Below are 25,659 nucleotides of genomic sequence, written 5' to 3' on the forward strand. Positions count from 1 at the left end.
TATTTCTTTGTTGCATTCTATAAAGAAGAGATTCTTTCTAATTCTCCATGTCGCAACTGGATCGCGATGTGACGCCGAAAAGTTAAAAGTTTAAAAATAATGGAATCGCCACCAAGATTTATTTGGGAAAACATTGTACAAATCCTTTTTGTTTGAAAATTGGTCTTTGAAAATAGAAATGGATTCGGCAGTCGATTACGAGTAGGGAAGGTGTTAGCACCCTACACCGCCTGTTTTAAAAAAATGGTTACCTTATATTAATTGTGCATATTGTTGATAAAATTTTAAATATTTATTTCACCCCAAAGAATTGAAAAAAATTGATTAAAGAAAAGAAAACTATTTTTTTTATTTTTGTGCTTGACATGATGGATCCCGCTTTGACGTATCCCTTGATGCAATAAGAAACTCAAAGCTACACCGTTCTATAGAAAATATTTGTGTTTGTTGATTTTAGTTTTTGAAAATAACCTTAAGAAAAGATTATTAATTTTGAAAAGGAATCCATCATAGCTTGGAATTTAAGGTAGCACAGCTACACGTGATTTCTTACGAAAATTACAACACTTGAGGATGGAAGACTATACATCAACGTTGTACATCACTTTTAGGATATTGAGAATTTTAGAACAAAAATATTAGATAAATAAACTTTAATCTTTTTGATTGAAATATTGGAAGATAATATTTTAGGAAAATGAATCCACATTTGTACAAGATTTAAGATAACATGGCTATACGAAAACCCATATGATATATACAACACGTGAGGATGAAAAACCATACATCAACATTGTAAATCATTGCGTGGACTAAAACAAGAAAACATAGATATATTTTAATTTTGAAAAAAATTGGAAAATAAATCTACATTGCACAGAATCCAAGATAGCACGACTATATACGAGAACTCTTACGAAGCACATAACACTTAAGGATGACAAGCCATACAATCAACATTATAGATCGTTGCATGAATTAATTTTCTATAAAAAAACTAACTACATAATGAAAGATAATATATGTTTTTTTAAAATAAAATGACAACTAATAACTAACAATTAAGACAAAAAGAATAAATAAACAAGAAATAACAACATCTAATTTAAAATTCCAACATAAGAAAATTCATAATAAAATCGATAAAGAATATAAAAGCATAAAAAATAAAAAATATTAACTAAAAGAAAAGTTAAGGAAACTTACCTTAAAGATAACAAAACATGGTGTATGAAGCCAAATTATGGAGAGCCACTCCAATTTTCCTAAAAATGGGGGAAAATAAAAAATTAGTAACTAAGAAAATTACTATGACACTAGCTTGATTTTAATCTCAAGCCCAAGTGTCTTTTTTTGTGTTGGTTGTCTCCAAGTATGTGTTGGAAGGAAGGGGAATGAGCTCTTTATATAGAGGGAAAGGAGGAGGAAGGAATAAGAAGTGGGTAATGAGGGATTTCTTAGGAAAACTATATTTTTTTCCAACGTAGACAACTATTTTTCGACAATCATATCTCACACCAGAGGGCTTAGCTTGAAAATAAGTCCAATCAGATTGAAGTATCATATAAGAGGAATATATCGACTAAATTTGAGGAATATCCAACGGTCCAATTGAGAGAATAGCTCTTGGAAAACTGCTACCCAAAACGGTATGGTGGTCTCAAAAATGAACAACCCTCTTTTGAAACTTATATCTCACATTAGAGAACTCATTTCAGAAATCGGTCTGGTCAAATTGTAGTATCACATGATAGGAACACGCTGACAAAATTTGAGGACGACCCAACGGTTCATTTGGGAGAAATGACCCTCACAAAATTGCTGCTCGCTACAAAAAGGTCCAGGAGAATTGTTCCAGTTTTAAATTTTCTGAAAATGATATGGACATCCAATCAACAAATCCACCATTAGATGTGAATAACAATAGGTTGAGATCTTGATAAAATTTTTTTTAGCTCGATCGGATGGTGGATGAAGGAGATATCGCAGCCGGAGCAAGACATGCTCATTTCTAATTCATCCTTCAAATTTTCCCAAAAATACCTCTCTTTTCTTTCTTCCTTCCTTGATTTTTTTTGTTATTAACTACAAAATATAGGACAAAAATAGGTGTTGGCAGCTGCCCCTCTTTACTTATTTTGTACACAAGAATATAAATAATAATTTTTAGAGTAAATACTCTTTTTCGTCCCTGACAATTTTCACGAAGCCCCTTTTGGTCCCCAACAATAAAAAAGACTCATTTTGGTCCTTAAATTTTCAAAAATAGGGCCACATTTGTCCTTTTGTTAGTTGGCATCTAACAACCCAACTAACGGAGCACACGTGGAACGTTAGTTTGCTGAGTCACCGTTAAGTATGCCAGCGTGGAAGTAATACGACGCCGTTTTGAATATGCCTTATGTCTTCTTGGAGTTTTGGACAACTGACCCTAGCATCGAATGCCCTATTTGGTCCTTAACACTAAAAGAATGGACATGAACACAGAAGTTGCAAGGCATATTGCAGCAACCACCAACCACTGGCCCTTTCAATTGACATGATAACTCAATTTATATATTATACACACAAAAGAGTTTACAAGTTCCATGTCATTCCGTTCAAGTTATCCGCTGAACAGTTTCACTATAATAGTGATCATATTGATAAGTATAAAGGGAAGTCTCAAGAATTGACAGGCATATATGAGTCTTATCACTTGCCCTTTAAGCGAATTCCTCCTATGTCCTGTCATTTCTGCTAGTGTCCATCCTCTTGGAGCAAGGAAGCGCTCCTCATTCAATATTGCCAATGCATTTGCAAAGAGCAGAAAAGCTTCTAACAAAGTCCAGAAACCCATCTTCTGCCGGAAATAAAAAAGGGTGTAATCTTAGTACCCAGAGAAAAGCTTCACAAATTAGAGTCTTCGTCACATGTCACAGAAGATCAGTTAAAGAAATTAAAACATCAATAGGCATTGGAAATCGTCATGCACATCCTAAATATAAACATCTCATAAGCAAATCCAAAGGACAATGCTTTAGTTCCATGGGATATAGATCAATAAAGCCAAAATCAAACTTATCAAAGTAGTGCAATGCATCTCATATTTCCTATGCTGACTAGAATCAGCTAGATGGATATGCTAATGCAAATTAGTATAACATTCTACACAGAATTGACAATTGCATGTAAAATTTTGGAGAAAATACAAAGAGATGATGTCAAGATGTTCCTTCCCTTTACAATCCTATATGACTCTCAAATATGAGATGCAATGCATCTCATATTTTGCCTATCCTGACTAGGTTCAGCTAGATGGAAATGCAAACACAAACTAGTGATAACAGACTACAGTTCTTTACAAACAATTAAATGTAAGATATTAGAGAAAATACAAGGACATCCATAAATACTCCTATCTCAAAACCAACCTTCAAAGACTATTCTCTCTAGTAAATTACTTGCTAACCTGTACTCATTGTACAAAGAACCCAGAAAAGTTTGATCAAATGCAAGTTGTAATTCTTGGGTTTCGCAACTATCCCATCTGTTTGGAGCAACAAATTACAGTGGCTTTAACAATATCCATTCTTTACAAACAAATCACACTAAGAGATGGCCAAAAAAATAAGGAAAATGGGGGCAGGGGTAGAGGTTTACACTTTCAGATTATTACCTCAAATCACAAACAGAACAACAAAATTTCATATGCACAAACACATGCAAATTAACCTAAAAAACCAAATCATGGAGAATAGTATGAATCCCAGACAACAGAACTCCAAGCTAGATGGGAAGTTGCAAGGCATTGAAGTTGATTGATAGATTACACTACTTCAACAATACTTATCAATGAAGTCAATTAACAGAGAAGATTCGCAATGAATGAAGTAGATTGATAGATTATAAAGTTCTAGAAGCATTGAGGTTCCACTAAGTTGCTATCATATATTTAAAATAGGGCCATTGGATTGCTGCAATGGTGGTTTGAAAGGTTTGTGGTTGGTGGTTTGCTGCAATATGTCTTGCAACTTCTGTGTTTATGTCCACTTTTTTAGTGTTAAGGACCAAATAGGGCATCGATAAATTTGTCAGGGACCAAATAGGGCCTTCGATGCTAGGGTCAGCTGTCCAAAACTCCAAGAAGACGTAAGGCATGTGCAAAATGGCGTCGTATTACTTTCACGCTGGCATACTTAACGGTGACTCAGCAAACTAACGTTCCACGTGTGCTCCGTTAGTTGGGTCGTTAGATGCCAACTAACGGAAGGACAAACGTGGCCCTATTTTTGTAAAATTAAGGACCAAAATGAGCTTTTTTAATTGTTGGGGACCAAAAGGGGCTTCGTGAAAATTGTCAGGGACGAAAAATGGTATTTACTCTAATTTTTATATTATCACTGTAAAGAATAACTAAAGACGTGAACCCAATTTTTTGTTTGGGAAACATATGAGGTGATGGATATTAAGGTGTAAAGATAAACAATAATGAGCGCATGGGCACAAAAGGAAAACAAATGCAGGACTGAGATCCCGACTTAAATTTAAAATATAAAAAAGTGTGGGGCTATAATACCGATTTGAGCTCGAAATGTAAAAGGGTGCGGGGCTGGACCCGATTTGAGCTGGAAAAGTAAAAATACAAGCTTGGACCCAACTTTAGCTAGAAATTAAAAGTGCGGGCTTGGACCCAACGTGAGCTGAAAAAGCAAAGGTGCAGGCTTGGACCTAACTTTAACTAGAGAAGTAAAGGTGCGAGTTTGGACCCAACTTGACAGAAATTTAAAAGTGTGGGGTAATGGATCTGACTTGACAAGAATTTAAAGGTGCGAGGAAATTGACTCGACTTGAAAGAAATTTAAAGGTGCGGGAGAGTGGACTCAACTTTATAGAAATTTAAAGGTGCGGGGAATGGATCCTACTTGACAAAAATTTAAAGGTGCGGGACAATGGACCCAACTTATGAAAATTTAAAAGTGCGGGATAGTGGACTCGACTTGATGAAAATTTAAAGTTGCGGGAGAGTGCACCTGACTTGATAGAAATTTAAAGGTGCGAAGGAATGGACTCGACTTGACAAAAATTATAGGTGTGGGCTTGACCTAGCTTTAAGAAAATTTAAAGGTGCGGGAGAGGGACCTCACCTTAGACTTAAAATGAGAAGCCACGAAGGAGGAGATGAACCGATGAAGGAACGTAGCAGTGATTAACAGAGAACTCAAATTTGTGTGGACGAGTAGATAAACTGACGAAGCAAGGATCAGAACAAGGTTGGGATCTCGATGCTAGTCCGCTAGAGATTGGGGAGAATTTAGATATTAAAAGTGTTTGGGTTGATGGTAATGGTGAAACCGCAGAGTTTGAGTATTACTGGAGGATGAAAAGAGATTAGGCCAACTGAGCAATATTATTAAAATAAATAATTGGGCTAGCCTGGAGGCTCATGGCCCAGGTCTCTTACATTAAGATTCTGGCTCAATTATTAATTAAGCTTTTCAATTAGTCCAAGACTAGACTGTTAACCAAAAAGGCCGGGTCAGGTTAGGCTCGTAGTGGGTTACGCTTGAGGCCCTTGTAGGCCGGTCCGATCTAATTTCACCCTTACTAATGGTTTTCACTTTTGTATTTTCTAAACAAATTTCATAAAATCTGAATAAACTTAAAATTATTTTCTTAAGTTTGTAATTAATATGTATAAGTTATTTTTTATTTATATGTTTTTAAATTTCCAGTTAACTTTATAATTTTTCTTATAGAATTTATAGACTTGGAAAAAAGTTACAAATTTATGAAAAAATTACAATCTTACGGATTAAAGTTACAAATTCATTAAGTAAAAAAGTTACAGACTTGTTAAGGTAATATCAATTTTTCTTTTAGAGAGTACTTACGTGGATCCCAATACTAATATATAGAATATATAAGGGAAAAACGTTTGTCCTTTTTAATGATACAACTTGTATTATTTCACTCTCACAAAGAGGTAGGACCCATAATTTTATTTTTTTGTCCACTCTCTCACCTCCATGATCTATCTATTTTTCTCACTTAAAATGACACAACTTTACATCGTTTAAAATGATACACACTTTTTCCATAGAATAAAGATAGTAACTAAAAAATTATTTACTACTTAAACTAATCATCAACTAAATCATAATATTATCATTGAATGATTAATGTGACAATAACTTTTGGTTAGAAAACCAAAGTGATTATTACTATATAATCAGTGGGGAGCCGGAATTAGAGAGGAGGAGGGGCAAAAATTAATTTTTTTTTATCTTGTATAATATTAGTGTTTTCTCTACCTTTTGACCTTATGCTTTCATGGAACTCATTTAAGTAATTTCTTACCAAAATATTAACATTTAACAACATTTCAAAGACTTAAAAAATGAACTATTGGTCGGATCCAACAGACATAAAATGTATTTTAAAGCAATAATTAAAAAAAAGAGTGCATTCATTCAACATAACATTAACATTAATTAAAACAATGTTTTTAACTATAATTTAAAAAATAAAATTAAAAGACCGCAACTAAGTTACCCCAAAAGTGAATATTTTAAGATAGAGCAAACTCATTTTCTCTATATAAAACCACTACGTAAAGAGAAACACAATCATGCAAATATAAAGAGAGCAAAGCAAAAAAGGCAAAGCTTTCATTAAGCAAAACATAACAAATGAAAATAAAAAAGAAAATGCAGAAAACAATTCACATAATACACACATTAGGCAAAGAACTTGAATCTCAAACTAGAACTTTCAGAAGAAGCACAATTAACAGTAATAATAGTACCAGATATAGCTTTCAACTGCATTAATTCTTTTTGCAGGAGAAGGGTTGCGCTGCCCATCCTAACCTCCCCTAACTCCGCCCCTGTATATATTAAAAGAGGAATTATTTCTCCTCTAGTTGGATAACAGTTCATCCTTCTTGTAGAAACATCAAAATTGTAAAAAATGGGTAATGTAATTCTTCAGCAGGAGAATATATGAATTTCCTACTAACAGAAATTTTAGTGGGGCTCATTAAAAATTAAAACAGAAAATAAAAAAAAATGAAGAGTAAATACCCTTTTTGGTTTCTAACAAAAAACACGGTATCTATTTTAGTTTCTTACAAAAATAAATTAGTCAGTTAGTCCCTAACAAATTCAAAGCGGACTTATTTAGTTGAAATACAAAAAATACTTTTCAAAGTACATAATTATATTTGATGATAATAAAAAAATTTGTATAAATATTATACACCTTTGATAAAATTTAACATCAAAGTTCCAAATTTGTAACTTCTCTTCTTTTTTTATGATAAAATAATAAAGGAAAGACTCAAAGTTTTGTAATTGTCACCATGTAAAATTAAGTTTTTCTGGAGTTGCAGTAAATCCAATATGATGTTGTTTTGGGGAAAAATTATGGTTTTTTTTAATTTTAATTTATTTCAGAGTTATTATAGTCTTTATAATTATAATTATTTAATCTTTCAATCCCAAAACGACATTGTTTTGGAAGTAAATACAGATAACTTATCTGCATTAACTGTAGAAATATTTTTCTGTAAAATTAAATGCCATCATTTGGTGCGCAGTTATATTTTTTGGAGTATTTGATAGAGGGGATATTTTTTTTCATCAAGGAAAAAATATTTGCTGAGAACATGGTGGAAAAAATTTATTACTGAATAAGATAAGATAAGATGTTCGGTAGGCCAAAATTATTTGTCCGACAGGATAAGAAAATGTGTGTTGGCGTTCCCATGCTGTGGGCAAACTTTTTTACCATACTTTGAATGACAATGTTTCATAATAATATCATATGCAAAAGATGTTTCTAGGCAAAAAATTTTGCCACCCACTTTTTAACTTCATTCATATGAAACATGGCTAAATTATTTTCCTCACCCCACTCTTCAGGTTAATTTTTTTTTCTCCTATCAAACACTCCCTTAGGGTGATATTTTTGTTATATTATATAAGAAAAATATTATTTTCTATTCAAATAATAAATAGGAAAGATAAAAAAATCCGAAATAAGAGAATTTTTTTTTTATATAAACCATTTAAAAAATAAGAGCGTAAAAGATAATATTTTTATTATGTAACTTAAGAAAATTATTACCTATATTTTATGCGCTAAAAGACGTATCTCCCTTAAGGTAGGATATTTTGACTACTAATTTTTTCTACTACCACTCCACTACCACTTTAATTACCATTGGATTAAAAGTTATTTTTCTTTTCTCTCTCTTCATTCAACTTTTCCTCTAATTTAACGGTGATTAAAGTGATAGTGGAATGGTAGTAGAAAAAATTAGTAGTCAAAATATCCTAACCCTATCTCCGTTATGATAAATTAAGGGGAAAAAAAAGGCTACACATCAAGATTAATCAAGTTAAAAAGAGAGGGATCACTCCTACAAATAAAACAGAGAGAGGGATCAATTGAACAACGAAAGACATTCAAAAATGGATTTACATTGGGTTTGGATGAGTGCTATCACCATTTTGGGATGCTACCTTTTCGTACAGAAATTTGTAAGGAGGTTGAATGGGTGGTATTATGATCTGAAACTAAGAAACAAACAGTATCCACTGCCTCCTGGTGACATGGGATGGCCTCTGATTGGCAATCTGTTGCCCTTCTTGAAAGCTTTCAAATCTGGTCACCCTGATTCATTCATCAACAACCTTGTCTCAAAGTATCTTTCGTTTCTTCCCTATGTTTTTTTCCATTTTATATTTATATTATAAATGGATTTAATATTTTATTTTAAATTACCGAAGATAACTTTATCTCTTGTAACATATTTAGTCTCACCTTGTTTATATATGTTTTCAGATATGGACGAACTGGGATCTACAAGACTCACTTGTTTGGGAATCCAAGCATTATTGTTTGTGAGCCTCAGATGTGCTGGCGAGTGCTTACAGATGATGAGAACTTTAAGATTGGTTATCCAGAATCCGCTTTAAAGCTAATGGAAACTAAACGTTTGTATGATGCCTCGAGTGCACAACACAGGCGTTTTCGGCGCGTAGTCACTGCTCCCATCGTTGGTCATCATACATTAGAAATGTATATAGAACGTATCGAGGACATTGTGACCCATACGTTAGAAGAATTGTCCAGCATAAAACGCCCAGTTGAGTTCTTGGAAGAGATGAAGAAGGTTTCCTTCAAAGTCATCATTCACATTTTCATGAGCTCCGAGAATCAGTACATCAATACCAAAATAGGAGATTTGTTTAATGATATGCATAATGGTCTATTATCTTTGCCCATTAATGCACCCGGTTTCGCTTTCCACCAAGCACTCAAGGTTCGGGGTGCTAATTTTGATATTATTTTATGAGATAATTAATACTTACAACTTATTTTTTTTCTTATAATTTCTTCAAATCACTTTGTTACTCTTATATCAAAATTAAATCAACGGTTTTCATTTGATATATATCATTTTATTGATATTGGACCTCGTACTTAGGGGAGATGTTGAAAATATTCAAATACAAGTAGTGATATGAAATATCACATTGGCTAAATATAGATTAAATAAGGATCATGTAAGTGTAAAAGATCCCAAGACTTATATTTTTAAGGTTTTTTATTAAGACGTGATATTAGATCACTTATAGCGATTTATTATTTGGCTCATTAATAAAAAAATTCTTCTTGCAAGGGTTTTAGGCTTCCTTGTATCATTCCTAATATTTATGAAAAACATTGTTGTAAGAGGTATTAAATATAACTTCCCTCTTATTTTATTATTATTATTACTATTATTTTGTTAAGAATATGTTTGGGTGCTAATTTCACGTTTTTGGATGACTTTTGCGTCGTATATTAGGCAAGTAAGAAGCTCGTCCAAATAGTTCAATCTGTTCTGGACGAACGAAGGATGACGATAAAAAATGGTCAAATGGGAGACAAGAAAGATGTTATTGATATTCTTTTGCAAGTCAATGATGAGAAAGGTCAGAAATTGGAGGATGAGGATATCACTGCTTTATTGGTAGCATATTTATTTGCTGGTGAACATACCACAGCAACTGGTATGATGTGGTCAATTACGTATCTTACACAGCATCCGGATATCTTGAAAAAAGCCAAGGTAACGAAACTGAACTATGAAAAACACTAATCCCATTGTTTGATTATGATTTTTGTTATTACTATGATTTTCTGTACACTAAATTTAGGCACGTATTAGACTTGAAGCTCATTTTATTTCATATTTTTGTAAATTACTTTCTCAATATTTGTCACTGCAATAAGACCCTTCCCAGCCCACATCTTTTGTAGACGACTTTTCAAATAATCAAAAGAAACTTTCAAAGGGTATAGTATGTCAATCTAGAAATACTCTTAAATAGTAATAGTATCGATTAAGGCTCAGAGTTTCCCAGGTGTTGTATATCAAAGGTGAAAATGTGTGTAAATGGCTATAATAGCTCTAATTTTTGTAGAGTAACAACTCATGAATATAATAGAAGAAATGAGTATTTAGAAAGAAGAGGTCACTCTCCAAGCATGAGAGAAGGAATCAGGAGTGGGCCCAAAGCAATACCATTAAGACAAGGCATGCTGCGTCGATTGTCAAATATATAGCGAGCTGCAGTACAGGAATAAGTGATGAGCCTCTATATAACTTATAATTAAGTGTCCTTAAAAGATTCTAGATTGAGCTATTAATATTAGGCCCAACTTATCGAGTCTAAAAGGGCTGGCTAAGAGCCTGTTTGGATGTGCTTTTTTTTCTTTAAAAATTATTTTTTTAAGAAAAAAAAGCACTTCTCGAAAAAAGTTTGTTTAGATATCTGTTATTAAAAAAACAAAAGTCATAAAAAAAGTTAAAAACTTATTTTTTTCGAAAGCTAAAAATTTTAGCTTTTAAAAAAAGTTGAAATCAAAAGTTAAATATTTTTTTTCAAAAATCAAATATTTTTAAAATCTAAATAGCTATAACTTTTATAAAATGTTTTTTAAAATAAAAAAGTGATAAATTTTTTGTTTTTAAAAGTCAATACAAACGCTCCCTAAACACCTTACAAGGAGCTTCACAATCTGTGATTTGCCTCCATGCCCTTTGTTTGTAATTCTCTTGCGGCCTAAAGTACGTACCAATTTCGTTGACTCCCGCCTCAAGCATCCCAGCCAATATAGTTACAGTCAATAATATATTAAATAGTAATAATTTATGTTAAGTACAATAATTTTTTTTATAAATTAAAGTATTTTTCAATTTATTATTTTATAAAATAATCATAGGCTTTGATTATTTGAGGTTAAAGTTCGAATAACACTTCTGTTGGGCTTCCTCCTTCAATGCTAAGCCCAAGCCCATTTGAGGGGTTTCCTAAAAACCCTAAATCTAATTTTCACCTCCTCTATATATACTCATTAGTTGATGGTGGAGGCTAGGTCAGATTTGAGAGAAAAAATTTGAGAGAATTATTTGATTGTTTGAGCAAAAGCTTTATGCTTTGCATTTGAGAGATCTCTAGAGAGAGTTTGAGTGAAACATCTCTAGGGTAGTTTGATTATCACCATTGTTGGAGAGGTTGAGTTAACCACCACATTGGTGTATTTGATTATTTGTAACCATTATTTTCATAGTGGATTTTTGATCTGGACTAGGTCCCGTGGGTTTTTACTTCTTCATTGGAGAAGGTTTTCCCACGTTAAATCTGGTTGTGTTCTTCTTCTCTCTCTCCTGTTTTCGTTTTGATTTTCCGCTGCACTACCCGACCTGGTGAAGTTCAGGCCGAGGTATTGCCGAGATCCGAGATCAGGATCTTGTTGATTGACTTCCGCACTAAGGCTGCTTAGCCGAGCTTGAGGGAACCGATTTTTCCCAACAGTGGTATCAGAGCCCGAGTTCGACGGGTTTTGAAGGAGACAAGATGGAGACCAGTGGCATAACTCATGATGGAGATATGTTCAAGTTGACCGCAGATAATTTCACATATTGGAGACCGATGATGGAAGATCATCTCTACTGCAAAGATCTGCATGAGCCCATTATCCTTGATGAGAGACCGGCAGGCAAAACAGATAAGGAGTGGGAGATCCTGAGTCAGAAGGCGGTAGCCACGATCAGGAAATATATTGATAAAAGCCTCTTTGAGCACGTGTCCGAGTTCACGAACGCGTATGAGTTGTGGACGAAATTAGAGTCCATGATTCAGAAGAAGACTCCCAGGAACAAAGCACACCTGGTTCGCCGACTTGTTAAGCTTGAATACAAGGACGACATGAGCATGATTGAACACCTACAAAGGTATTGTGAATCAGCTGTCAAAGGCTGATATGAAAATTGATGAAGAATTGCAGGCATTGCTGCTGTTGAGCTCGCTGCCAGAAAGCTGGGACACTCTGGTGGGGACCCTGAATAACTTGACTTCAGATGGAAAATTGAAGATGGATGTCGTGACAGACAGCCTCCTGGGCGAAGAATCCAGGAGAAGAGAACGAGGTACTTCGAGAAAGGGAAATCTGACTCCCGTGATAGAAGTAAGAGCCGCGGTAGAGGTCGAGACAGACGAGACAAGTCCAGAGGTCGGTCAAAGCCGAAATATGAGTTGAAGTGTTTTTACTGTGGAAAGACAGGCCATAAGAAGCCAGACTGCTGGACCCTGCAGAATGATGAGAAGAACGACTCTGTGAAGCCGGATCAGATTATTCCCAAGAAGAGGGAAGACAAGAGCACCACTGCGGTGGCTGCAAACTCGAATGCCGAGATATTCCTCCTTGGTGAGGATAATTATTTGAATGTTGCATATGATGACTGCACCTGGATTGTTGACTCTGGTGTCTCCTTCCACGTTACTCCACACAAAGGTTTTTTCTCCTCTTATCGAGGTGGTGATTTTGGAGTCGTGAAGATGGGAAATCAGGTGACCAGCAAGATTGTTGGTGTCGGCGATGTAACTCTGACCACAGATGTCGGATGCCGACTTGTGTTAAAGGATGTGAGGCATGTACCTGACATGCGTTTGAACCTAATATCGGTAGGCAAACTTGATGATGCCGGGTTAGTGAACTACTTCGGTAGTGTGAGATGGAAGCTGGCCAAGGGAAACTTGGTCATGGCCCGAGGTAAGAAGGAAGGCTCCTTGTACGTGATGCAAGGAAAAATCAATGGCGGAGAAGTCAATTCTGTTCGAGATGAACCTAGCTTGGAGCTATGGCACAAGCGCCTCGACCACATGAGCGAGAAAGGGCTACAGATCCTGAACAAGAAAGGATTATTGACCGGGTTGAAAGGCCAAGCGTTGGAGAGTTGCACGCACTGCCTAGCTGGAAAGCAGCACTGGGTTTCTTTTGTGAGACCGGATCAACCAAGAAGACAAAGGAATATTCTTGACCTCGTCCATACTGATGTTTGCTCCATTTTGGAGAAATCTCTTGGAGGAGCTCAGTACTTTGTTTCATTTATTGATGACCATTCCCGCAAAGTGTGGGTATATTTGTTGAAGACTAAAGACTAGGTACTCCAATCCTTTAAAGAATTTCATGCTATGGTTGAAAGGGAGACTGGCAAGAAATTGAAGGTGGTCCGATCTGACAATGGTGGTGAGTATTGCAACCCATTTGATGCATACTGCAGAGCGGCCGGGATTCGACTTGAGAAGACGCCCCCCAAGACACCTCAGCTGAATGGACTGGCTGAGGATGAACAGAACAATTGAAGAGAAGGTACGAAGCATGATATCCAATGCCGGGTGACCAAAATCATTCTGGGGAGAAGCCGTCAAAACTGCTGTTGACTTGATCAACCTCTCACCATCACGGCCACTTGAAGGAGAAATTCCAGAAGAAGTCTGGACAGGTCGGAAAGCGGCCTACAATCAATTGAAGGTGTTTGGATGCCGAGCTTTCGTGCATATCCCTAAAGATGAAAGGGAAAAACTTGATGCGAAGACAAAAGAATGCATCTATCTCGGTTCACCAAAATCTGAGTTCGGGTTCCGACTTTGGGATCCAATCAATAAGAAGATAGTGAGAAGCCGAGATGTGATCTTTCATGAGCATGAGAACATTCATGACATCTCAAAGCCCAAAGTCTGGGTTACTGTCAGACGTGAAGAACCCATCCCTCCTGTCCGAGCTGAAGCAGGGGGGAGAAAATCAAGAAAATGAAGAAAATGATGATCAACAACAAGCTGAAGATGACCAAGACATTGAGGTCCGAGTTGATGATGAGATCTGGGATGAAAATGATGAACCGGGTTCTCAAGCTGAAGAACAGCCGAGATATCCAACTCGAGAAAGAAGACCCTCTACGAGATACCCATCTGATGAATACACCGTTGTTGCTGAAGACGGTGAGCCTCAGAGTTATGATGAGGCTATGATGAGCTCAGAGAAAGAAGAATGGGAAAAGGCAATGCAAGACGAGATGAAGTCTCTACACGAGAATCAAACTTATGAGCTGACTGAGTTGCCTAAAGGAAGACGAGTTTTGAAAAATAAATGGGTTTACAAGATTAAGAATGAAGAGAACGGGCAAAAGCCGAGATACAAAGCCCGAATTGTAGTGAAAGGCTGCAATCAGAAGAAAGGAGTAGATTTTGAGGAGATTTTTTCTCCTGTGGTGAAAATAACCTCGGTCCGAACCGTGTTAGCCATGGCGGCTTTGATGGACCTCGAGGTAGAACAAATGGACGTGAAGATGGCATTTCTTCACGGTGACTTAGAAGAAGAGATATATATGGAGCAACTTGAAGGATTCCAAGCTCCAGACCAAGAAGACTTGGTATGTCGATTGAAGAAGAGCCTCTATGGCTTGAAGCAAGCACCTCGGCAGTGGTACAAGAAATTTGAATCATTCATGACTGATCATAAGTTTGAAAAGACAGATGCCGACCACTGCGTATTTGTGAAGAGGTATGAGGCCGGAGATTTTCTGATTTTGTTGTTATATGTTAACGACATGCTTATTGTAGGGAAAGATAAATCGAGGATAGCCGCCCTGAAAAAGGCGTTGAGCTCGTCCTTCGCAATGAAGGACCTCGGCCCTGCAAAGCAGATTCTCGGAATCAAGATTATCCGAGATAGACAGAAGAAGCTACTGTGGCTGAGTCAAGATAAATATATTGAGAAGATTTTGAAGAGATTTAGCATGGACAAAGCCAAAACAGTGAGCACCCCCCTTGCCGGACACAAAAAGCTGAACCAGAAGCAATGTCCGAGATCTGATGAAGACAAAGATGAGATGATGAAGGTCCCGTACCAATCCGCCGTCGGAAGCTTGATGTATGCAATGGTTTGCACTAGACCCGACTTGGCGTATGTTGTTTGAATGGTAAGCCGGTATTTGTCAAACCCCGGCAAAGAGCACTGGGAAGCAGTGAAGTGGATCTTCAAGTACCTCAAAGGTACGACCGACCTATGTCTCCGATTTGGAGAAGGCAAAGCCGAGTTGCAAGGCTACTCGGATTCTGATTTAGGGGGAGACGCCGACTCGAGGAAGTCGACTACAAGATATTTGATGAGATTTGCCGGAGGAGCTGTCTCTTGGCAATCAAGACTTCAGAAATGTGTTGCACTATCTACAACTGAGGCTAAGTACATTGCCGCTACTGAGGCAAGCAAAGAGATGCTGTGGATGAAGAAGTTCCTCATGGAACTCGGCCATGATCAAGACAAGTACGAGCTGGGTTGTGACAATCAAAGCGCAATCCATCTTGCAAAGAATTCAACCTATCACTCCTGCACTAAGCATATTGATGTGAGGTATCACTGGATCCGGGATGTGGTGGAAGGTGGTGAGCTCGAACTCGTCAAGGTGCACACTGACCAAAATTGGTCCGACATGATGACAAAGCCGGTTCCAGCAAGAAAATTTGAAGACTGCTGTGAAGGAGCCGGGTTGATGCTGAAGCCGACGCATTGAAGTTGGAGGGGGAGATTTGTTAGGCTTCCTCCTTCAATGCTAAGCCCAAGCCCATTTGAAGGGTTTCCTAAAAACCCTAAACCTAATTTCCACCTCCTCTATATATACTCATTAGTTGAGGGTGGAGGCTAGGTCAGATTTGAGAGAGAAAATTTGAGAGAATTATTTGATTGTTTGAGCAAAAGCTTTATGCTTTGCATTTGAGAGATCTCTAGAGAGAGTTTGAGTGAAACATCTCTAGGGTAGTTTGATTATCACCATTGTTGGAGAGGTTGAGTTAACCACCACATTGGTGTATTTGATTATTTGTAACCATTATTTTCATAGTGGATTTCTGATCTGGACTAGGTCCCGTGGGTTTTTACTTCTTCATTGGAGAAGGTTTTCCCATGTTAAATCTGGTTGTGTTCTTCTTCTCTCTCTCCTGTTTTCGTTTTGATTTTCCGCTGCGCTACCCGACCTGGTGAAGTTCAGGCCGAGGTATTGCCGAGATCCGAGATTAGGATCTTGTTGATTGACTTCCGCACTAAGGCTGCTTAGCCGAGCTTGAGGGAACCGATTTTTCCCAACAACTTCAACTTGAAATTTGGTTCAATTATCTACCATCAGTCCATCCAGTATCCACTGATCCTAATTTTTTTTAACTATTGAAGTATATTGAATTCAAACAATGCTTGTTTTATTTCATGTTTTCTAATAGCTAATATCCTGTATACTAGGTAGATGCATACATATAAAATTCGTCGAAATATGATTTTGTTCTTCATATTTGAAATATGGATTGATATTTGATATGTTAAACAGTCGATCATATATTTATTTATGGGTTCGCTTTTTCTGCAGTGATTGCATATAAATTATCTGCAGTAAGTTCAATATGACGTCGTTTTGGAACAGAAATCATGGTGTTTTTGTAATTTTAATTTATATCAGTGTTATTATAGTCTTTATAATTATAATTTTTTAATATTTCAATTTCAAAACAACGTCATTTTGAAAGTAAATGCAGACAGCTTGTAACTGCAAAAAAATTTGTCCGTATATATTATTATGAAATTAAAGAAGGCTCATATAAGCATACAATTATCCACGTGACCCCATACAAATGAAATTCATTTGTTGTGACTCATGCATACGGAGAATAAAGTTAAAATTATCAACTATAGAGAATGCATAATTACATTTCGGCAATATCAATTAAATCATTGAAATCATTTAAAACAACCGTAAAATAAAACAGTTCGGATAATCTATTATGATGGAGAAAAACATTTAATTGCAAATATACATTGGAAAAAAACTGATAGCTAGAGCCGAAGAAAGAATTTAACAAAAATGAAACGTGCAGGTGCCAATACAGTACGCAGATTGAGCAAGACTCTGATTAATTAAAGGATAGTAAATCTAAGTTTATTTAATTATTCTTACTAGTAGTTTTCTTATAGAATTTGATATTTCAAACAATGGCGGCGGAGCAAGGCAAAAACTTTAGCCAATGCTAAAAGATTTTAATCCAAAATTTTAGCCCGTGCCAAGGTTCATGTTTTACAGCTCTCCCATATTATCTTGCCTATAGTGTCTTCTAAAATTTTTCGAAAATTTATTTCCAAGAATTTTTTTAAAAAAAATTAGCCAGTGTCTTGGCACTAGTTATAGCCAACATGGCTCCGACACTGATAACAAATATATTTTCCTATTAGAAATTGTGTTTGGGTTAAATTATGCACTATGCTTACTAGGGACATATGTGTTACATGGATAGTTACTGCAAAATCATTCTTAATTCTTATATATAATAGATAATCGATCTTGGTTTATATCTTGTAGGAAGAGCAGGAAGAAATCGCGAAGAGACCCTCGCAGAAACAATTAGCTCTTAGGAAATCAAGCAAATGGTTTTAATTTCTTTCTCAGGTATAGTACGAAGTGACACTTACACTTATAATACATTGCAAAGAAGAACTAATTTAGAACTGAAAAGAAAATATCAAAGAAGTGAGAAGATAATGGATCTTGTTATGCTTTGCAGATAATTGATGAAATGTTGCGTCGTGCCAATATTGTCTTTTCAACTTTTCGGGCTGCAACTTCTGACGTGAACATCAATGGTTGTTCATATTTGTTAGCAACAAATAAACTCTTTAGCTATCTTAAATTATTCATGGAGAATAAAAACATTTATATGTCAGATGTGCAATATTTTCAGGTTATATTATACCGAAAGGATGGAGAGTGTTGAATTGGGCAAGTACTGTTCATATGGATCCTAAATATTACCCAAATCCTGAAGAATTTAATCCATCGAGATGGGATGTAAGTTACATCAATATATAAACTATGGGAAAACATTTTCTCCAGGAGAAATTTTTTCTTTTTTTCTTCTATTAGTGACTCATAGTATAAGTGAGTCCCATCTTGAATTTTTTTTTTCTTCACTATTTTGTAAACCTCATTTATACTATGAGTCACTAGTAGGAGAAAAATTTTCTCTTTTAAAAAGAGAAAATGTTTTCTCATAAACTATTATTGGATCATCATCTTGGATAATCTATAAGCTATTTTTTCTTGTGTCAATAATTAAATGTGCAGGATTACAACGCCAAAGCAGGAACATTTCTTCCTTTCGGAGCAGGAAGTAGACTCTGTCCTGGAAGTGACCTAGCCAAACTTGAAATTTCCATATTTCTACATTATTTCCTCCTTAATTACAAGTTAGCACGATTTCTTTGTCACTTTTCTCAAATTACTCTACATATTAAGTGTCCCTATGTTGAGAAGGATATTGATGGGAATATTTTCATTTATTTTTCTTTAGCGATTTTTTCGGAATGGTTTGAAATTATTCTTTGTTATTCTTACTAATTTACTTATTTTACAGGTTGGAGCGAATAAATCCAAATTGTCCTATTACTAACTGGCCAGGACCTAAGCCTATAGACAACTGTCTCGCTAAGGTGATAAAGGTTTCTGGTGCTTAGTTGTGCAAAATCAAATTTCTAAGGGCACTTGTTTGCAAATCAACCTTTGCTTGAGAGTTATTATTGGTTTGTTTATGTATGTGTTGTGATCGCCCTGGTTGAAAATAATAATAGTATGTTTGTAAACATACGTGAAGCATCTTATTGCTTTTTTGCATTCTATAAAGAAGGGATTCTTTCTAATTCTCCATTATGCATTTTTCTAATTCTACAAGAAGAGCACTACAGTGCAAGTATACGCAATGCAATGTAGGGTTCAAGAGCCTCAGATTTCATGCTCACAATGTAGGGTTCAAGAGCCTCAGATTTCATCCAAGATAAAAATGGTTTTCTGTAGCGAGTCAGTTCTAGAATTAGGAAGGGAAAAAAGGAGGGGGAAAGGATAGAGAGAATTGAGAGAGAATTTTGGAATTTTCTGATATCATTATTCAAAAGGGAACCTACTACTTATAGTCTTCTAACATTATTCAAAAGGAAATATTAAGGGCTTGAATATAAACTAAATATTAAGGGCTTGAATATAAACTAACAATGATATAAAACTAGACCCAATAATCTTGGAACCTCTTAGGTAGCTGACTAACTCGTTTGGGCCGCATGGGCCGCGCTACATTATTCCCCTCATCAAGTTCGGCCTTGTCCTCAAGGCCCATTGGAACCAAGCCCACATGCTGATGATCACCAGGGTCTAAGGGTGTATGTAACGGTTGAATTGGGAGCAAAGGTTGGTGAGGTGGCATAGCATTTAATGGCACATGGGGTGGCGTCAGTGTAGTAAATGGAGCCTGTGATAGTGGTTGGGAAGAGATAAGAGGCGTGTTGGGATTCAGAGGGTGAGGTGGAGCTTAGGTACATCAAGCAGGATGTAAAACCGTCATGGGAAGCCAACTTAGATAGTTGAGCTGGTGTAATGGCACTTGGTGCAATGGATGTGTCACCCTGTAAAACTATAGCAATGTTAGAGCGGTGGAATGACATAGTCATAGATGCATAATCGGTGAGCACAGGACCCAATGTGGCTAACCACTGTATGCCCAATACCACATCTTCTCCTTTTAGGTCCAAAAGGAATAATTCCATGGAAAATAAGTGGGATTGCATGAGCAGAGGAACTGCTGTACAAACAGCCTGACAACGCATAGAATCACCATTCCCAATCTGGACGTGAAAAGCAGAAATGGAATGTAGTGTAAGTGACAAATGTGAAGCCATACGATCAGAGATAAAATTATGAGTACTCCCCGAATCAATTAGAACCTGTACATTCTGCCCATGGATAGAACCTTTCAAATGAAACGAACGAGAGGAGTGATGCCCAAACATAGCATTTAGGCTAATTTCAGGTGTAATTTCGGTGGGTATATCTTGTTGGGTTAGTGGTATTTCAGGTTGTTCTCGGTCTCTGATATCATCATCCTCAGTACCAGCTAAATATAATAGTGTTGCCTTGCCTTTGCACTTGTGACCGAATGTATAACGTTTATCACAGTTATAACAGAGATTTCGGTCTCTCCTAGCTTGCATTTCAGCAGGGGTCAATTTCTTGATATGAATGGTAGGTATGGGATCTGGAGGTTTTGGTTTAGGAGGTAATAGTGTAGAAGGAGGGGGAAGGTTTGTAGGTAAGGGTGATTTTGTCACCCAGGGACGAGTAGACCGTTCCTCTGCAAATTGTTCTTCAAATAAACGTGCCAAAGCAAAAGATCCATGTAAATCTACTGGTCTCATGGTCAATACAGAACGCCTAATTCGCGGTTTCAGTCCGCTAATAAACATGCTCTTAAGAAGTACTGGTGTAATATCAGGAACTTTACTAGCAAGGTCCTCAAAACTGGCCTGATAGTCATTTACAGTGCCAATCTGAGTAAGATTGGTTAACATGCCAGCAGAATCTTCAAAATCTGTAGGTCCAAAACGTTGCTGCAATGCAACTGTAAAAACACGCCACGAAGTACAAAGGCTATCTCGATTCAGCCCCTGAAACCAACGAGCAGCAGGAGAATCTAGGTGAAACGAAGCAAGTAACAATCGTTCACCATCTGGAATGTCATGATAGAGACAGTAACGATCCACAGCAAAAAGCCAATCTGTGGGATCGCCTGAAGCAAATCGCGGAAAAGCTAGCCGTGGCCGCTGTGCGCGAGGTTGCTGTGTTGCAGCAGAATTGGAAGATGCAGTTATACCAGGTCCAGATCCAAGAATACCAGAAGAAGATAGTCGGACAGATTCAACCAGATTCGTCACTTCAGATTGCAGATCAGCGCGCAGACCTTGGATCTGTTCTCTAATCAGATCTGGAATCTGGAGCTGTTGTTGTTGCAGTTCGTGCAACTGATTTTGCAGATCTTTGTAACGTGTTTCAGCCATGATCAACGTTTGAGTAGCATGAACTCAATGAAGGAACCAATGTAGCGAGTCAGTTCTAGAATTAGGAAGGGAAAAAAGAAGGGGGAAAGGATAGAGAGAATTGAGAGAGAATTTTGGAATTTTCTGATATCATTATTCAAAAGGGAACCTACTACTTATAGTCTTCTAACATTATTCAAAAGGAAATATTAAGGGCTTGAATATAAACTAACAATGATATAAAACTAGGCCCAATAATCTTGGAACCTCTTAGGTAGCTGACTAACTCGTTTGGGCCGCATGGGCCGCGCTACATTTTCTGATAGATTGTAGATTCTGGACTGGTCATCTTCTTCTGTTGTCTTCCTTGATATTAAAAGCTCGACCGTATGATAGTTTTCCCTTTTCTTTTGTTCCCTTCCTTATCCATATGGCAAACACGAACTATGGACCCGTTTAAATTGTGTTTACGAAAATAGTTTTTTATTTTCGAATAAAATTAAAAAAATATGTCCGATAAGTCCTATTTTGTAAAAATAATTCTAAAAATTATAGTTATTTTTTAATTTTTATAATCAAATTTTAATAACAATTCTAAGTTGTTTTACTTTTGTGTTTTGACTTTTAATTTTCAAAACACAAAAAATATAGAAAAAACATTTATTTCATTAACTATTCTACAAAACAGTTTGAATAACAAAAAAATTAAAATTAAAATTATTTTTAATAATCAAATTTAGAGAACATGTCTAAGTTATTTTTGTTTTGTGTCTTGACTTTTATTTTTTAAAACACAAAAAACATAAAAAGAAACACTTATTTCATTAACTATTCTATAAAACAATTTAAAGAAAAAAAAATTATAATACAATGTGTTATGAATGCACACCTTATGTCACCAAAACACATGGAGGGAGGACTTTCTTCTCTAAATGCCCCCTCATAGGGGTGTGCATGGAGCGGTTCATAACTGGTTTAACAAGAATTGAACCGAACCAGTTTTCAATGGTTTGGTTTTCAAATCGAATCGATTTTCTTTTTTTAAAATCGGTTTTTAATTTTCTAACCGGTTCCAAAATCAGTTTATGGTTTATAAATGATTTTGATTTAAAACTGGTTTTAAATCGGTTTTAATTCAAAACCGATTTTAAATCAAAATCGGTCATGAATCATAAACCGGTTATCAAGTTCAAAATCATTTTTTTAACAAATTCAAAATCGGTTTTTGATGGATTGTGCTATTTTTATAAGTAGTCATTTGTTTCTCCTGGTTATAGGTAGTTGACCAACTATTTCTTGCAAGAATCTTCATTGTTTTGGAACTCTCCGGACGAAATGATTCTAATAGAAATTATTTCACGTTGTTTTGAGAGTGATTGGTAGAATAACAGTTGAATTATTTTAAAATTATAAAAAAAAAAATTAATCTTCGTTTTCTCAAGATTTATGTTACTAAGAGTTTCATTTGAATTGATGGAGGAAAGTATGGGTCGGGGTGTTCAAAATGTCTAAAAGAACTAAATCAATCCATAACCAAACTGCTCCACATTTTAAAAATCGGTTATTTTTAAAAATTGGTTTTATATGAAACTGTATTTTATTTTTATAAACTGGTTATTTACTAAACCATAAAAATAATTGGTTATTTATAACCAAACTGGTCTATAATTAAAGAATAAATAAGTAAATCGTTGTGAGTTGTCCTTTTAACGGTGCTCTCAGAGATGTTAAGCCAATTGATTAATTTCGTTATCATTTTCGTTATGATTTTTTAACTTCATCTTTGTCATTTCAAAGCCTTCGCCTTTATCATTTTTTTTGGGTAAAAAAAGTTGTTACATTACGTTAGAAGTGCTTTTTTAGGATGCGACCTTTCAATTTATGTGTAATTTTTTTTAAATAAATGTTTTCTACTTGAGCTGCTTAACTTTTTTTGCTAGTTTATTGTTTGGAAGTTAGATAGTTTATTGTTTGGAAGTTAGAGTCAATTGACTAATACAATAGGCATGATAAAAAAATAATACTTATTTATTCTTTAATTGTAGAGTAGTTTGGTTATGGATAACCATGGATAACCAATTATTTTTATGGTTTGGTAAATAACTAGTTTATAAAATAAAATGCAGTTTCATATGAATCCGATTTTTAAAAATAACTGGTTTTTAACATGTGGAGCAGTTTGGTTATGTATCGGTTTGGTTCTTCTGGATATTTTGAACATCCCTACTCACATATAGAGGGAGGATCTTCTTCTTCCCCTTCTACATTAGGTATTACTCTGGCCAATGGCAGAGTCATCTTTGTCATACACACGCCCCCTTATGAGCATCCCTATATTAACATACTTCTCTCTCTATGGAACACATCTATGTACCCCGCGGTGCACAATGAAAAAGATATTATCTTTGCTTCGTTCAAACAGGCCCAAAAACAATTTTTTTCTTTCGTTCAAATACTTTTGGGTACTTTCATAGTTATATCTGAGAGAACTAAAGTAAACTAGCAACTGAAAATGAAACCATTCTATTGTTCTTTTTCATCTGGCTTTTACAAGGCTCAACAACTGACACCACTGTTGTGCACATTTTAGTTCTAGACAAAGTGAATTCATAGAATTTTTTAAAATGCACTCATGCAATTTAGATTGTACTGTTTTCGCTGTGAAGCCTGTACCGTTGGGTCTATAAGCCCACTATGTTCCCTTTGGGGATGGAGTCACTGTATGGGTAATACCTCTAGCAAAGGTTGCGACCAAGCTAGGAGGTACTGTTCCAAGTATAATGCAAGCAGTTGACAATGGAGGTTGGGTGTGTGTATGTGTGACTCAAAGTAAATGGGCAGAATAACGATACATAAGATACCCTTCCTTATGTGAGGAAGGAGCGTATTTATAGGGAAAAGGAAATGCTCTTCCCCTGTGGATTGGTGAGGAGGGGGTCAACCCTCCTTGGGATCAGCTGAGGGATGGCTGCATCACTGCTATGATAGCAGTAATACAATCCCTATGCCTGGCGATATGCCTGGCGATGTCAGCATATGACGCTAGGGTAGTTTCCACTTATAGTATATGGGGCAGTCTCCCAGGGAGTTGGAATCCCAAGGTGAGACATTTTCGTGTCTCACCTAGGGAGTGCAATCGCCTTGGGGTAGAGGAGCTGGAAGACCGGTACGGCTGACGTGGATAAGGGTGAAAGGTTTTGGGCTTGGGCCATTGGGTCACTGTGGCGTTAGGCCATCCGGAACAGGAGCCCTCCAGCTTGGAAGCAAGCGCAGGTTGGTGCCAAGATGAATTGTCTTGGGCGTCCTGGGGACATATGACGGGTTGGCTAGCTACTAGTGAGTATTTTTTCTGGACACTGTTGGAGCATTAGGGCTTTTGGCGACTTGAATGAGACTTTGGGAGTCTAGGCGACTTGGGTGAGGTTCCTTGTCTGGCGGTCTTTGGTCGTTTGGCGGGACTTGTGGCTTGTGTAGGACTCTTTAGCTTGGCCACGTGTTTCCAACTGGAAAAGTGGCTTCCCAGTTTTCGAGGTTTGTAATGATGGGTGGCTCCATCATTGCCATTTACTGCAGGCAGCCTAACATCGCGAATCGTGGTGCATTAATGCGACATGAAGGATATCTTGTCTCCCTGTAATTAACATAAGGCCCTTAATTTGAGCCGCTTATCGTCTGACGGTTATCCTCATCTCGCGGTCATCGTTATGAGACACTACGTGTGTACATCACACTTGAGGGCTGTCTTGTCTTCGTGTAATTACTATAGGGTCCTTCATCTGAACCGCTCATTGTCTGACGGTTAATCAAATCTCATGGTCACAATTGTGAGGCGTTACGTATGTACGTGACCCTTTACTCCCCCTTCTCTATTTAAAAGTGGTTTTTCCCTTTCTGTAATCAAAGTTTAAGCGCCTGACTCTGGAGAAGGATGACTTGTCGAAGTTAATGGACAAGTCTGCGGCAGAGAAGAACAGTCTCCAATCGGCGAAAGATACTTTATCAGTCGAGTTGGCCTCCGTGTATGGGAACCTTCACCCCGCCCAAAAAGACTTCAAAAAGTCAGTTGGGAGAGTGCAAGAATTGGAAAGTGCCTTGGCCAGCCTTTTGTATGAGTCTTTCAACAATGCGCTCCAGCAAGTCTGCGTTCGTCACCCTGAGCTAGACATCACTGGTTTTAGCCCTGAATATGAGGTGGAGGGAAATCGGATACTTCATCAGATTTCGGATGGGGAGGTGGTGGTGATTGAGGAGGGTCCCGAAACTGAAGAAGATGATGACACACAAGGGGACCCTCCTGTTGGCGACGCAATCGATGAGGGCCATCCTGTTAGCGATGAAACCGGGCAGGATTTATTGATGGAGCTTGCTGGCATCACTTTATCTGGCCCAGGCGTGGAGGGTGATGGTGGGAATACTGTTGTCGCCGATGCGATTGAACAAGCCTCT

The 25,659-nt window shown here is 36.6% G+C and overlaps 1 protein-coding gene and 1 pseudogene across 1 annotated transcript; one reads left to right on the forward strand and one right to left on the reverse strand.

Moving 5' to 3' along the window:
• Window positions 1–2,600: 2,600 nt before the first annotated feature.
• Window positions 2,601–2,852, reverse strand: LOC133289015 (uncharacterized). Its single transcript, XM_061486864.1, has one exon. The coding sequence runs from the start codon at window positions 2,837–2,839 to the stop codon at window positions 2,606–2,608; it is 234 nt and encodes a 77-aa protein (XP_061342848.1). The 5' UTR covers window positions 2,840–2,852; the 3' UTR covers window positions 2,601–2,605.
• Window positions 2,853–8,456: 5,604 nt separating this feature from the next.
• On the forward strand, window positions 8,457–18,867 carry LOC133289012 (beta-amyrin 11-oxidase-like; annotated as a pseudogene).
• The last annotated feature ends 6,792 nt before the right edge of the window (window positions 18,868–25,659 follow it).

This window comes from Gastrolobium bilobum, unplaced genomic scaffold (assembly GCF_033153095.1).
Source record: "Gastrolobium bilobum isolate Gb01-03AN ecotype WA unplaced genomic scaffold, APGP_CSIRO_Gbil_v1 utg33541, whole genome shotgun sequence".
NCBI classification, from domain to species: Eukaryota; Viridiplantae; Streptophyta; class Magnoliopsida; order Fabales; family Fabaceae; genus Gastrolobium; species Gastrolobium bilobum.